The 15504-nt window shown below is 39.7% G+C and overlaps 1 protein-coding gene across 1 annotated transcript in view; it reads left to right on the forward strand.

Moving 5' to 3' along the window:
• Positions 1 to 70: 70 nt before the first annotated feature.
• Positions 71 to 15504, forward strand: part of CDYL (chromodomain Y like) — a 103640-nt gene continuing 88206 nt past the window's right edge. The window contains exon 1 of the mRNA XM_056483884.1: positions 71 to 579. Coding sequence (XP_056339859.1) covers positions 556 to 579 — 24 coding nt within the window. The 5' untranslated portion in view covers positions 71 to 555. The remainder of the gene's footprint in view (positions 580 to 15504) is intronic.

Genomic DNA, 15504 nt, shown 5'->3' on the forward strand with positions numbered 1-15504 from the left:
AGTGTTCCTGGGGAGGGAGCGAGCGAGTGTAGCCGGCGGCGGACGGAGGGGTGCGGGGGGGCGGGGGGGGGGGGGGGAGAGCACGCGTGTGAGTTCTGCGTGCGCGCGCTGCGTGCTCCCGCGGGCGCGCGCTCGGGCGCGCGCGCTGGTGCGTGCGCGGCGGGCAGTGCGAGGGCGAGCGGGGAGAGCGAGCGAGTTGCGCAGCTGCCGTGCGCGCACCCCCCCCGCCGCCGCCGCCGCCGCCGCCGCCAGCGCCAGCAGCAGCAGCAGCAGCAGCAGGGGCAGGAACAGGAGCACCTCACTGGCATTTAACGAGCGGAGCTGCTAGTTGCGCTGGAGAGAGACGCGCAGGGAGGAGGAGGAAGAAGAAGAGGAGGAGGAGGAGGAGGACGGGAAGAAGAGAAGGAGGAGGGGAAGAGGAGGAGGAGAAGAAGAAAAAGAAGAAGAAGAAGAAGAAGACGAGGAGGGAGAAGAGGAGGAGGCCAAACGGACACCAACTGAAACAAAAGTATTTCCAAACCAGCACCCAACTCCACCTTGTGAGGCTCCCACAGCATGGCTTCCGAGGAACTCTACGAGGTAAGAGCCCCCGAGCCCCGCCGGCCCTGCCCCCGGCCCCGCCGGCCACCCCACCCCACCGCACCGCACCCGAGAGCGTTTTTGTTGCTCCCCGGGAGCGCCGCCGGGCTTGTCACCCACACTTGCCGCGGCTGCTGCCCCTTCCCGCTGGGCCCAGCGCCTGCGTGTGTGCCCAGCCTGGCCCCCCGCCCCCCCTTCCCTCCCCAGTTTTGCTGGAGGAGGACGGAAATGTGACTGAACGGAGGAGACGGCAAAGTGTTACCGTGGCCTGCGCTCCCCCCCAGTCCTTTCCCCACGTTCGCACAACACTTTGACTCCGGCAGGAGAAGGGGGGGTGCTGGATGGGGCGAGCAGCGCTGACAGCCCCGGCAGTGAGCACGTCGAAGTGCGAGCCCGGCGCTGTGCAGAAATGTGAGCAAAGCCGAGTTATTGCCTCTGTCCGGGCCGGGGGGTGAGGAGGAGGGCAGAGGGGCTTCCCTCTTGGATTTGTGTCCATGCCAAAGTCCTGTGCCACCTTCGTGTGCCTTGGCCGTGCGGCAAGCTGCGGCGGTGCAAAATATTAAAATTTAAACTCCTCGGCCCTTCGTGCTCCAACGATAGGGTTGAGGTTGCGAGAGAGAAGCCAAAAAGATTGAAAGTTAGGGCTATGACACGCCATCCTTCGCTCGTCACTCGGGAGGTGGTCAAAGCGTGTGCTGACGGGAGAGGGAGGTCTTGGGGTGAAGAAGGGAACAAGGTGACAGCCGAACTTTGAATTTCCTATCTTACGTGTGGCGATTTCACATCCTTGCCCTTAACTGAAGAGCATCATGGTTCTCTTGGATTGAACTTCCTTGTTTTTATTTTTACAAGAAGTCACCCCTGCGAGTGAAAAGCCATTGTTGTTTTGGAACTGTTCTTGCCTTTTGGGTAGAGAAGTGGCCTCCCAAAACCAAAAGTGCTCTTATCTGATAGTTAATATGCATCCAGACAGTGATCTATTAAAAAAAAATATATCCAGAGGCTGGAACTCATAAGGTTAAAAGGAGGCAGGTAGCCTTCAGGACACCTGACAGAAGATGTCTTACTGCACAGCTGGTGCACATGTATCTCTCATCAATGGAGTTACATCTGCGATGCCATGGGTGAACAGATGCTGTAGAAGTCAGTGGAAGGTGCCCCGGGTGAGCTTGTATTTTAAGCAAGTTGACTGTCAAGCAGAGGTGCTGAACTGATGGACTAGGAAGAAGACCGAGGGCCTGTATTCCCAAGACAGATAAATCATGGTTAATTGCTTTGGCAAGTTTCCCCATTCTCACAATGTGGCTTAAGCCAATCTTGAAGGGATCATCCCTGGAAGTCGGAGAGGGATTGCCAAAACCTTGCATTGACTTTGGAAGAAGTTCTGTTGGGTTTGTGGAGCTGGGCCTGTAGGCCATGCTGCGGCCTGTACTCGCTCTTCGTGTGGTGCTGTGTTTGGCCAAAGCTGGGCAAGGACATAACAGATTTGATGGGTGCAGAGAAACAACCAGGAAAATTCTGTTAGCTGGGCATTGGGCTGAGGCTAAGAGCGATCACTGTGCATGACTCTTGTTGGCTGTCTTAAACTGTGTTCAGAATGTTGACTTGTTGGCTCAATGGTCTGTGGGGCACAGTCATGCTCTGGGCAGGTGGCGCGTAGTGGCCATTGCGCAAATGCCGCTTTTGAGAAACACCTGAAGAGATGCTTTTAAATTTTAAAAATCAGGCAGATTCTTCAATCGTGCAAGTGCAAAGTTTATTTAAGATGCCAAAATTGTTCATGCCTTTGGACTCTCGTGTGATCAAGCTGTCTCTATGTTCTAAATTGTTGCTCGTTTTTGACAAGTTTTGTCTTATAATGGATTTTCTAGCCATGTCTGAAAAAAATCATAAAATAATAAATGACTTAAATATAGTGAGCACTAATTTGGGAAGGACATTACTGCAAGTTGACCCGAAATGCTAATTATTAAGTAATTAAAACTGTTTTTTTTGTAAACTGCCTGTGCTATTGACATGGTTGTCTTATTTAAAACTCATGCCATACAATATTGTTTGAATCTGCTGCTTGAAATCTGGTGCCATTTGTTATACTTCAATTTTTTCCTTCTGGATCTTGATCTGGTGTCTTGATCAAAAAAATGTTGTGTAATCTATTTGCAATTGTTAGCTTAAGTATGAGTGCCAACTATTTCTGCTGATATGTGTCATGATTCTTCCAAAATACAAATGAAAAATCCTCTTATAAAAAAGGAAGGTAGGTTTGTTTTTCTTAAAAAAAAAAAAAAAAAAATCTTAATGGATTCACTTGTTTGTGGGATTCTTTTTATTCTGGATGTCATCCCTGAAGAGAGGGAGCTGATCTCTAGGTAGGCAAGTGATTTGGAATTCAAAGATCAAGACCTTGAAATCTACTAATGGACTGGCAGCGTGACTGGGTCTGGCTTTGTATCCTCAATGTCATTTGTTCCCATGCATTTTAGAGGTTGTGCTGAAGACTACCAACTCTTTTTTTTTTTTTAACTGTGGTAGAAACGTTGAAGAGACTCTTTTTTCTAGATGGAAAATGAAACAATCAGTAATGTTGCCAGCCTCTGTGGATGAGGGGAATACGAGCCTTTCTGTTTGCAAGTTTGTTGTTTGTTTCTTCAAGAGGCAACTGTTTGTTAGTGAGGCGGACAGACATGGAGAGGCTGATGAACAAGACAGGTGAAGGACAACATAGGAAAGGGTGCATTAGGTTTTTATTTCCCCAGGTTTGTTTCAACAGGCATTGGCATCTTATGTCACCTCTCTTTGTACGTGCCTGCTCGGTTTGTTAGTGTGGTTTTTGAAAAATCCTTGGTACAGCCTTTAGGCAAATGGTAGGTTACCTTTTTCTTCATTGTGACAACTTTGCTTTGGCTTACTGACCTGTTTCCCACTAAACATTGTTACTTGTTATCATCACTGGAGTAATTAGAAGTGGCCCTCATTTCCAAGGTTTTGAGAGCCAGCTCTGTTAGCTCTCTGCAGTCAAATCCCTTGACCTCCTTTGCAAACTCTTGCAAGTGATGTCTGGGATTGAAGTCACCCCGATCTGTGGTTGGCATGACAAGTTTGTTTGATGAAATGTTGAAATGATTCTGTACAAGTGCTCCATGGGAGAGCTGTGTGCTAGCCAGCACGTCAGACATACCAAGTCGCAGTCTGTAGACAACTACTAATCTGTGCTGAGTTTGGAAGAGTCTCTTTCTCATACAATTTAATAATTTGTTTTTGTATTAGGTGACATAGAAATGCACTGAAGTTCTCTGGTGTTGGACTTTGTATCTAGTCAAATTACTGAGTGTTTCTGCCTTTCCTCAGGGAGCTGCTGGTACAGCTAACACCCATAATAGAATTGGCCCACTGGATCCATTTGTGTAACTCTGGCTAGGCTTGGGCCATGATTGCTGCTCATATCAAAACACTTGCACTGGGTTTTACTGATAAGTAAACAAAACATTTTGCGTGAACTTTTGCTCCCTATGCCTTGATGCCTTTTCTTCGCTCTGTATTTCACCTTGGCATTGGTCATAAACCTAGTGTTTTAAGGTGTCTTAACCAATTTCCATTAAAATGTTACAGATTAACATATTGAAAGTCCTGTGCATCAAAATTATACATTTTTGTATGTTTTATGGAATGGAAAATACCTTTTCTCTTTTTTTTTTTTTTTTTTAATTCTTCCAGTGCCTTGCAAAAAACTTATGCATTTTTTTCATACTGGTGTCTAGCATTCTCAAGGTGATACTTCACTTCCAATGATGATTCAGTACTTTTGGTTTTATTTTTAGAACTAAAGCCTTTGACATTAAATTATACAGATACAGTGAAATTACAAACTGAAACAAATTTCAGGAGCAACTGGCTGAAGTTCTATGGCCTGGCATTAAGCTGTGTGTCAGGTTTAATCACCTAATAAGTAAGCCGAAAGACACATATTCCAAGAAAATTTAAGCTTTGTATACAGAGGAGTGACCACAAGTCAAAAAAAGTGATCCTGTGGGCTGTTCTTCATTTAGTGTGCTAGTTTTTTAAATGATTGAGTGTAGAAAACTGATGGAGAAATGCTGTCATTTTGTTGAAAATTTGATATTGCATCGGAATTACTCACTTAAACCCAAAGTTTCTCTCACAGCCCTAGTAACACTGCAGTGATCGAATCTTCATCATGTTTTCTGTGCATTTACTTGAAAGTTCAAACATTTGTTTTGCTTAAGTTAACTGAAAGGGCAAATCCATTATCTACAGTATGCAGCTTGGAGTTGTAGTTTTTTATGGCTATTTGATGAAAAGTTACAATTAACAACAAATTAGAATTGGCTGTTCAGGCAATAGCCATTTTTTTTCCTTATTGAAGCGGGTTGTTTCCATTCGATCTGTCTTGCAGGAAGTCCAGATTGTCTTGGGATCTGTCTTCTGCTGCTTGTTTCTGATGTGCTGATTCCCAAGACCTTGGTTAAAGATCTTGTTCATAAGGAGCATCTTACAGTCATTGAGGTGTAATGCCTGAGTTTTTGCAAGTTTATTTTGACTGGTGGAAATGTTACTGCTGTTACTACTGTTTCAGGAGAGGTAAAAGACTTAAATTTGCTTGACTGACCCTACCCAACTAAGACTAGGAATTTACATCAGACGTGTTTGTGTTGCTTCCACCCCTTAGGAACATCTGACTTAAAACAGAGTTGGGGATTAGCTGTTCATCCTCCATGGGTGACTTTCACTTCTTTAAACCAGAGCACGAATGCAAGAACACTGCAGGAATGGAGCCATCACATTTAGTGCAAGAAACTTGACATTTCCATGTCTCTTGCCAAGCTGCTTTTCACCACGTTGATTAGCTGCAGAGCTCTGGACAAGATTGAGGACTAGTGCCCCATCTTCTGGTGCTGCTGCAGGGGAAGTGCCTGAGCTGCCCATGGGGTTTTCTGTGTGTGCCCTGCCCTCCATGGTGCCACTGGCCTGGTGAAGCTCTGGGCTGCTCCCAGGGTAAGCTCAAACACATGGGAGCAAAGGAATGAACCTCTGTCTGTGTCCTGTGTGGAATACAAATGGTTCACAGATATGGAGATGTCTTAGCAGGTTTTGTGCACAAAACTCCTTTGTATCTCCATGTACAAAATCAGTAGAGTAAAATAAAGTTTTTATTTTTTCCGTATTACTTATTTTGAATTGCTTATGTCCATCACAGAAAAAAAAATGATGGAAGGGAGAGAAAGTGGGAAGAGATGCCTCATCCATAAAGCATGTGAGGCTCTGATAATTCTTAACCTTCACAGTCTGTCTTTTACTGTGGTTTAATTTCTTGAGTGTTTTGGTCAATCAGAGATTTACTACTGTGGTGCCAGTCACGTTTAGAGTTACGGAACAATTGCTTCCAGCTTGCAAGACTGCTATCACAGAAGGTTGCTTCCACTATGCTGATGCTCAGTACCTCTTGAAGAGGATAAATTATCGGACACAAAGAACTTAATGAGACATGCCACAGTCCCTTGTTCTTCAGGAAGGTTGGTGTAGCTGGAACAGCATCAGTGATGCTGCGTCCCTTTTAGAGCTCTCAGTAGGTGCAGCTTCATTTCTTCCTGACTGCTGCAGCATTTCTGATCTGTGCCAAAGCACTAGAAAAAAACAAGTTACTAACACTTGTGCTTTCATCTTATTCAACCAGAATATGTGATAACTGGATGTGCCAATATGTTGGATATAACAGATAAGCAGCCCTATAATGCCACTCTTATTCTTCTGTAATAAATTTCAAATCTGCTGTTACTGGGCAGCATATTATTTTTGTGTATCTGTTGGAAACACAAACTCCACAAACTATATTTGCAGGGTAAAAAGGGATGCACAAGTCTCTCCCTGTTCTCTTCTGTGCCTTTGAGGTTTTGAATGGCTGAATGCCACGTGATAGATATTATGGGTCAGTAAATACAGGGTTGATTTTTTTTAATCTCAGAATAAAATATTTATAATTCACATATTAAACATACCATGTGGTTTCTCTGGCAGTATGTTGTTAGTCCGGAAAATATCTTAAAAGTTTGGTATTTTATATTGTCAGTTGTATTTTCCAGAGCTGTAGTATATCTCTAAGAAGAGATTTTATTTTTCTAATTTCTGGTGAGCTTTTAGTATTTACACACAAGAATTCTGTGCTCTTTGATATTATTTCTTTGAACTTCTGTCCATATTACTTAAAGGAAAAGAAAACTGGCATGTTACTTTCTCAGTACACTATAAAGGCAAAAATATTTACTGTTTTCATAAACATCCTCAGAAGATTTACATATGTTCCTTAATGGTGACCTGTGGCAGATACTTTTCAAGGCATCTTTTAATATGTATGAATACATAGGATAGATGTGGATTAAAAAACATTTTTTAATCATAGATTTACATTTTTAAGTTTCTTTAAAGCCACTTTGGTAGAATTAATTGCAAAATAAAGCAACCATTTTCCAAGTATCTTTTAACTGCAAATTAGTGGAACTATTGTAACAGTTTTGTTGTGATTCTTGAGTCAGGCTTCACATTTTATTATCACAGTGCATACAGTAAATTAGTAAAGCTGTGATCAGATCTTTCTTCTTGCCCATGTTAAGTCTGAGGCTTTGTTTCATTTCTTTTGTGGGGAAAGATAAAGTATGTATTTCAAGTGGCCTAACCACATTTGTAGTTGTGCTTCTTTAACTCTTCTGCCCCCACAGTTTCTTAAAGTTTACACCTTTTAAGGAAGTTGAGTGTTCATGCTCATTCTTTGCTGATTGTCGTAGTAGCACATGAAATATCAAAACTCTTTTGTTTTTCTAATATCCTGGACTGAAAGGGAAGGAAGGATCTTCTCTTCTCTTCTCTTCTCTTCTCTTCTCTTCTCTTCTCTTCTCTTCTCTTCTCTTCTCTTCTCTTCTCTTCATTTGGTTTTTTTAATTGACTTTGTGATTTTCATTTTGCAAACATTTACATACTTCTCTAAGCATCTCCACTTCCTGTAAAATACTGGATTATGGAAATTTGCTTGATTTAGGGAAAAAGAAAAAAAAATTGCTTTACTTTGGAGATGCCACAACTTAAAGCAAGTTGTGGGACATATATTGTGATGTATTTATCACAGAAAAATGTTAAATCTACATTTTGTAAATGTGTATGTAGGGGAACCATTGAGGTGTGTTCTTAAGAGTGTTGAAATGTCAACTTCAAAATACTTTCAAGACTATGTTGTATTGAAGTTTGTATTCAGTGGACGTTCTGAAGTCTGTAATTTATGAAGATCCTTCCATTAAATGCAGTTCTTCAATGAAGCATCATCAGGATATTGATAACTAGATAACCAATAACTAGACGTAGGGTACAAAACAATTCAAAGTAAATTTGTGAGAGTTAATTGGAGTATAGTTTAGCTAGTTGCTAAATCACGCTCATTTGTTGTGTTTTGATTTCAGCACCTGATTTCCCCAGTTCTATGTATGTATAAAACAGATTGTGATAGCACAGTGTAACAATTCCATTTTACTTTACTGGTGAGGTCACTGACAGAGTTAAAACCAACAGGCCTGGGATTTTGTCTGTAAGAAATAATGGGAGTGTAAGGGTCTATGTGCTGGCACAAAAGATCCATCCAGTTCAGCACCCTGATTCCTATCACAGGTCCATAACGTCTTACTGTAGAGGAAAAAAATGGGAAATGCAGCATAGCAATAGTCATTGGGAGCTTTAATGGCTGGCTTTGTTGGGACAAGGCAGATTTCAGCCTTGGTTATAAAATACTGGCAGCATAACCTGAGCTGCCCTGATGTTTTGAGCCCACCTTCATTACCTGCACACATCTGCCAGGGGGTTGTGGCTGCAGGCCACAAATACATTGTTGTTCCTGAATTCTGTGTTAACCTGAACTCAGATTTTTCAAGAAGTGGTTGTTAGTGTGTGTGATCAAGCAAAACAAACACTAGCTCTGTATAAAACCTCAAGTCATCAGTAGTGTATGCTCTAGATACCTACAAAGTCTTCAGCACAGAGTTGATGTGCTTATCTGGCAGCTCTGTGTGAGTACACTCAGCCTAGAAAATTTGGAAAGAGGAATGTGCCCACAAAGTAAGACAAATTGTAATAGCACTTGTAATAATAACTCTAGGAATTAATCTTATTGTTTGAAGTTACTACATTTTGTAAGTATAAGCTATAGTACGTTGTACTGAAGTATAATATATAAAATTAGGGAGACTGATGGAAAACTTTTCTGAAAACAGGGAAAAAAGTGGTTTTTTTCTCCTCTGTAGGCTTTTTGCCATATAGTTACTTTATAACATAACTTTAAGGTGGCCAGTCATGTTTTCAAGACTAACACATTGTTTTCTCACTTGCTTAGGTCAATAAAGGTCAGATAAGGACCAAACTTGATCTTGGATTAGCAGTGCCTTCTAAGAACCAAGAAACATAAAGTAAGAGCAATGATGTTTACCTCAGACAGAATCTTGAGCTTTTGTTCTTAGTGTATTTTTCTGCGGAATTACTTTGTAAATATAGTTATGCTAAATAGATATATTCAAAGCAACTTGTCAGTTGAGTGAGCATTTCCAGCAGAACAATTTCTAATGTTTCCTGAAAATGATGGCCCCAGCTTGCCACCTTCTTTTGCAGCTGAAGGAGTTACTAACTAGATGTCCAAGTATTCCCAAGTGTAATAGAAGATTTAATGGAGTGCAGTTTTAGAGCAGTCAATCAATTTTCCCTTGTGATATAGCAAAGTCAGTAGTTTCAAAGAGAAAATTTAAACTGTCGGTGCACATCAGGTTTTTTGTAATATATGTATGTAGAGAAGGTTAAAGCCCAGCTTTGAAATTTGTTCTCTTCTTTGTCTGGTTCATATGCTTACTGTTATGTGCTTTGGGTTTTGATTTGATTGTACAAAAGGGAACGTGTTGAGTGGGAGAAAAAAAGGACGCTTGATCTCTATTTGGTTTTAATCTGAAAAAACTTCCATAAGACAATATAATACGGAAGTCTAGGACAAGTTTATCATTATGTGACTTATGAAGGCATTGGCTTCCAGAGAATTAACATTGGAATGAGTTTTATTTTTACCCAGGTCATCAAGGAATGATCAATAACAACAAAGAATTTTTTTCCAGATGCCAAAGGCAAGTGCGTTAGCTTCCTGCTTCAAAAGACCCATCAGTGTTTCAGATTCTATTTCACTCCTGTTAGAGGCAGCTCTCTTCTATCAGGGCAGCTCCTTAATTGATTTGTTTTTCCTTTCTCCCACATTGTGCTCATCAGCTCTCCTGAGGTTTTTGCTTATTTATTTAAACTACCCAAGAATAAAATATTAGGTTCTGAATGAGAAGATGGAAATCACTGTATTTAAGGATGCTTCTTTGAGATATAACTGGTGAAACATGGAAGCTGATACATCAAGCAGATGTTGATTTGGTAGCTTATGTTCATGACTGCAGAAACCAAATGCATATACAGGATTACGACTTCACAAAACTTTAATACTATACAAAGATGGGATCTTGTTCATTTTTTCATCAGCAGGATACACGTCACAGGTGTATGCAACCTGTACCTTGCTTCTCTACTTTCTTAACAGTAGAGATTTAATAACATGATTGTTTGTCTGTTACTGGATTTTTATTTTAAACGCTTATTGAGGAAAATCATTAAAACACCTCATCTTTAAAGCAAATTTTTTACAGAGACCAATTTAGATTTTAAGTTCAGTTTTTCCCTGAAACTGATGTGATGCAGAACAAATATATTGAATAAGACGGTGTTTTGGGAGTTATCTGTGCATGCCACAAAATATGGATTTAGTGGGGAGATAGAATGAGCACTGGGACGTGATGTGGTTTCTGTCCCTATGAATGTTAGGTTTTGAGCCACTCATAGTGACAGATGAAATTTTACTGTTATGAATTTATATCTATACCCATATTATTTTCCTACGTTTATCAAGATAAAATCACTTGCTATGCTCTGTTCTTCATACCTTCAGATACTTAGGAAAAGAAAGCAATTGGACAGCTGTCAGTTAGGTTATACTTAAAGAGTGTGACATGTATTTTTTCAGTAAAAGTGAACATCTTAGTTAAACATAATGCTGGTATTGGTCTCTAAAATATGAAGTTCTTTATTGCTGTGTGTTATTTGAATATATTCAGTATTAATTGAATTATCCAACTCTTAAGTTCCTTGCTTAAGTAATTACAAACCTAGTTTGTTCCAAAAAATTCAATCCTTCACACCTGGGCAAATATATATATCTCTAATCAAAGCTAAGAAATGTAGCAAAACTGTTTCCTTGCATGCACACAAAATAATTTGTTTATTATGGCATTCTTACTGTCAAGAAGAATAATGGGAATTAATGAGAGTCATCATTCTAGCCTATATATCTCTAAATATGGATTTATTATTTCTATTAGTAAAATAATGCTTTATTTGACCCTTTTTTTTTTCTTATGTGCATTTGTTTATATTTATGAAGCTTGAACTAAAAGCGTGTGACTAAAGGTGATTAATTTGGGGAAAGGGATTTTATATCTCTGTATGCTGAATAATGACTTAAGGTATATTGAGACAGTTTACTGCCTTATGAGAGGGGAAGAAAAAAATAGTGCTTGACTGTAGAACCAGTGGAATTTTATCTTGTGCTTTTCACTAAATTAATGCTCCCTTTCTATTTATTTGTCCCTTTTGTCCAGTATTTAAGTTCTACCTTCCCAATGTCTTTTCAATACCTGCCTCTCTCATTTTCAGTCAAACCACCAGAAAATTCTTTTTCCATCCAGCTTGGTCAGAAAAGGGCACTTTTAGTTGGAATTAGTTGTCTATTGATTGTAAAATAAGGATGTTTTCTGTTTTTCTGCAAGAATCTGGAACTTGGTTGTGTAGTGGAAGAAAGGCCTATGCGTTAAAATTGCTTTATCTTTTGTAGGAAGATGGGTAGGCAGGGGTTGTTGAGTGAAAACGGAGGCTCTCATCATTAGGACAGCTGAGTGCTGTCTCAAAAAATGTAATTCTCTCTTTTCTCTGTCACAGTCTAGCATTGAGCATATCACTCAGACTCGGTGTTTCAGAGATGATTGCTCGTCTTCCTGACAAAGTCTGAATCCCTTAGCCAAAGCACAAGCTGAATAAAGCCTTTTTCTTTTTTGTTTTTCTTTTTTTCCCCCAAGTAAATATTGTCAAAACATCTTACAATAAAGTTCTAGAGCGGGCTAATTGGGTCTGATAAAGAGAAGCTATGCTGCAAGTACAAACTACAGACAGACCTTTTATGTTGGTATTTGGTTTGGTTTTCATAGGGCTAATTACAGAGAGGTATTCGACTTGCATGCAATGTTATCTTTGATGTCCTCTACAGTCAGTGAGGACTTGAGACCAGAAGGCCCTTTAGACATTTAAGTGAAATTTCTCTAAAAGGTCATAGACTTCATCCCCTTCCTCTGTAAAAAAATATAGAAAAGCTAATTGGGTTAATTTAGTCAGTTAAGTTAAATATACTTAAATCTGGCCTCCTAAGCAGTAAGGTTTTGTTTCCTTTTTCTACAGTCTTCTGATCCTAATGCAGGATAATACCCAACTTTTCATTCATTATGGGCTTTCCCTTGGGGCTGTAAACTGTGTTAGTAGGTGAATATTGCTAAGGGATTGTATTGTTGAATCATAAAGAGTTTAGGCACAGCTCTGAACTGCTATGGTGTAAACTAAGGTTTGTTATCTGAGTGACAAGAATTGATCAAGTTATGTTTTTAAATAATTGTTGCATTTTACTTTCTTTTGTATTAAATCTCAGAGAATATTTGGGTGGCTGTGCTTTATGATTGACTTCAGTAGTCTTTGCTCAGCTGTTCTTCTCTTTGAGCCACAAGAGCAGCTTGGCCATTTTTTAAGAGGATTGGAAAATTGATCTGGCATCATTAAAAACAACCAAACAAAAAACTCTGGCTCAGAAATGTTTGTTTGGTTGAAGCAGTTCCTCAGCCTGTTTCTGTGCATGGCTATACATGTACTTGTCAGGATGACAAAGCAGGTGTGGAAGATTTTTGGAGCTGTTGAGCTTCTGAGTGATGGCCATAAAAAAACAGCCTCAGTGAGCAAGCCCTGAGACCAGAGGGAAACTGTGTATCCTGACAGTGTTTGTGTTGGTTTTTCCCTTAGTGTTTCTTTGAATGGTGTGATATTTAACATTTAGGAGACTGTTTTCCTTGTCCACTTTCAACTGTGAGCCCACTAGGGCGCTCTTCTCTACAGCTTAAGCAAATTAAGTGCCACAAGCCTTGCTTGCCACCAGTGTCTTCTCCAGGAAGCCGCTCATTCTTCCTCCTTCCTTTGCACCCACACCGGTTTCTGTTGCTGGGTGAGGTGAATGCTCATTAGGAAAGCTTGCCTAGCTGAAGGTTGTGCACTGCTTTTACAGAAATAGTTTTCTGGCAATTTATTGACTGGCCGAGGTTGAAATCCAGGAGGTGCCACTTCAAGGGAAGAAACAGGAATATATGGCATGTTTGAGGAGAGACAGGAGAAAATGGGTTAGATGTGGGGGGATGGTTGTAGCAATGACTTGGCTCTGTTAAAAAAAAAAAAAAAAAATCTGCCAAACTGCAAGCTTAATTTTCAGCTGGATCAACTCACTGGACAGACTTGCAGTGTGACTGCACAGCTTCTTGCCCATGGCTTGAGCTGACTCAGAGCCGTGTCCCCAGACTCCACCTTGAGGTCACGCAGCCCGTGCGGGATGGGCAGAGGAGCAGCTCCTGGGCTCAAGGGCTGCAGCGCTCCGAGCAGAAGGCGCTGTGCTGGGTGGTTTAGTGCCTGCTTACCCTTCCATGGCTTGTGAAAATGGCAAACTCGTGCCTGCAAGAATCTGGGACTGCGGTTTCTACTCAGGGTTGCATAACGTTTACAATTCCCTGAATTTTACTTGCACCATAGCAGTTGCAAAGCTTGGTGAAACTTGTTACCTTTAGTGTGCTATGCAAGTAATGAAAATTCTGCAGCAGTGTAAGGTTGGATTTTCCTTGTCCAGCTTGATTATACTGTAACATGCTCTGAGGCTGTTGTGCAAACCCAGTTGGAAGATGCAGGTGACATTCAAGTGTAGTTAAAAAGTATAATTTATTTCTAAGTGCTCTGGTTATTCACTGAGTGGGCAGTGGGCAGGGAGTGGGATGAGGCAGGATGTCTCCTTGTAGTTGAGCTCGCTTTAAGCTGCATTTCATTTAAAATGCTGATATTCATAAAGATTATTTTTAGCCCCTCCAATTAATAATAACTGGAATTAAAGCTCAGAGTATAAGTGCTGTCAATATCTTTTGGGTAGAAAAACTTAGGCTTTAATTACTTTTGGTTTCAGTTTCAGGAGCGGGAGCAAATTGTTTTCGTTTTGAGTGTGTTTACGTGAAGGTGGGAAAACTGATAAGGAAAGTAAACTGCGTTGCTCTCCGAGTCCTTCCAATATATAAATAACAAATAGTTAGGAAGGAAAGACATCTATTAATGCTAAAGACTACAAGGCCAGTGCTGTGTTATGGAAGTATTTGGGAACATAGAGATGGTAATTGAGTAAGAATTTAAAAAGCAGCAGAGGGCTTTAAGTGCCCCAAATCCAATGTTCTCAGTTCTTTGTGTGTATGTAAGCCCCTTATTTTGCTTATATTAAGTAAAAATATTCTCTCAATTATTTAGGTATAGGTAATAATTAAGAAATTTATTATTTCTGTATGGTAAATATTATTATAAAATACTAGACTATGTATTCAGCATTTTAAAGACAATTTTATTAAAAAGATTTAATATACTTATTACAAATTCTGCATTTGTATGCAGTTTGAAAACATAAAATAGCTTAAAATATTGGTTATCCAGGGGTGTAGCACACAAAAATTAAAATTGCCTGAATGTACATTCAGATGACTCATTGTTTTAACAGGTGCATGTAGCAATAAGTTTTAAAGCTATACTTAGCTTCTAAACCAGTACTATTTAATAGTATTGCCAGCCATTGACATTGGTACTTCATTTAGTTAAAAAAAAACCAAACCAACAAATCATTAAATAAATAATTTAAAAGTAGAAAACAGAGTTAAAATCAGGAAAAAAAAATGTATTGATCATTGTCTAGAAACTCAGTTGAATATATTCAAATTTATTTACTTGCCAACAAAGTATTTAAAACAAACCCAGAAACAAACAGTGAACACTTTAGACTACTTATGTGAAAATTACTAAGTCAAACAAACTTCCAGTGTGCCACACTTCAGTAATAGCAGAATCAAATTATAAAATTGTCCATTATTGTTGGCCCTTCCACTCTTCCTCAGTTCTGACTTCCTTTTAACAGCCATCCTAGCCTAGACACTGGGTTCTTTACACGCAGAGAACAAGGAATAAAGCATTTTGATTTTTCACAACATTAAAGTAAATAAATAAAGTATACACTTAAGGGTAGAAAGTTGCCTCAGAAAGTTTTGTCAGGTCTACATTTTCTTTTTTTAGAAGGTACATTTTCCTTAGATATATGTGACAGAGTAATACTTCTCTAAATGTCTAGATGCAAAGAAACAATGCACTGTTATTTCAGAGTGATTGCATTAGTTGATGATTATTAACATTTTCTTGGAATTACTAATATGTGTAGGTTATCCATCATATTTTTCTGAGAAAAAGCAATTGTGTTCTCTTCAATTTTACTCTTCTGACAAAAGTGAAATTATATATAAGATCACTTCCATGAAAATAATCAGCACTGATAGTTATCATTGCTTATTTCAATGCTCTACTAATACTGGCTTTGCCAATAATACACAATCACTCTAAAAGGATGAAGTCCTAAAAATTATTTAATACACGTTTTACTGAAAATATAAGGAATGCAGTTTTGTCTCAAAGTTACATTAC

The sequence above is a fragment of the Oenanthe melanoleuca genome, chromosome 2 (genome assembly GCF_029582105.1).
Source record: "Oenanthe melanoleuca isolate GR-GAL-2019-014 chromosome 2, OMel1.0, whole genome shotgun sequence".
Lineage (NCBI taxonomy): Eukaryota > Metazoa > Chordata > Aves > Passeriformes > Muscicapidae > Oenanthe > Oenanthe melanoleuca.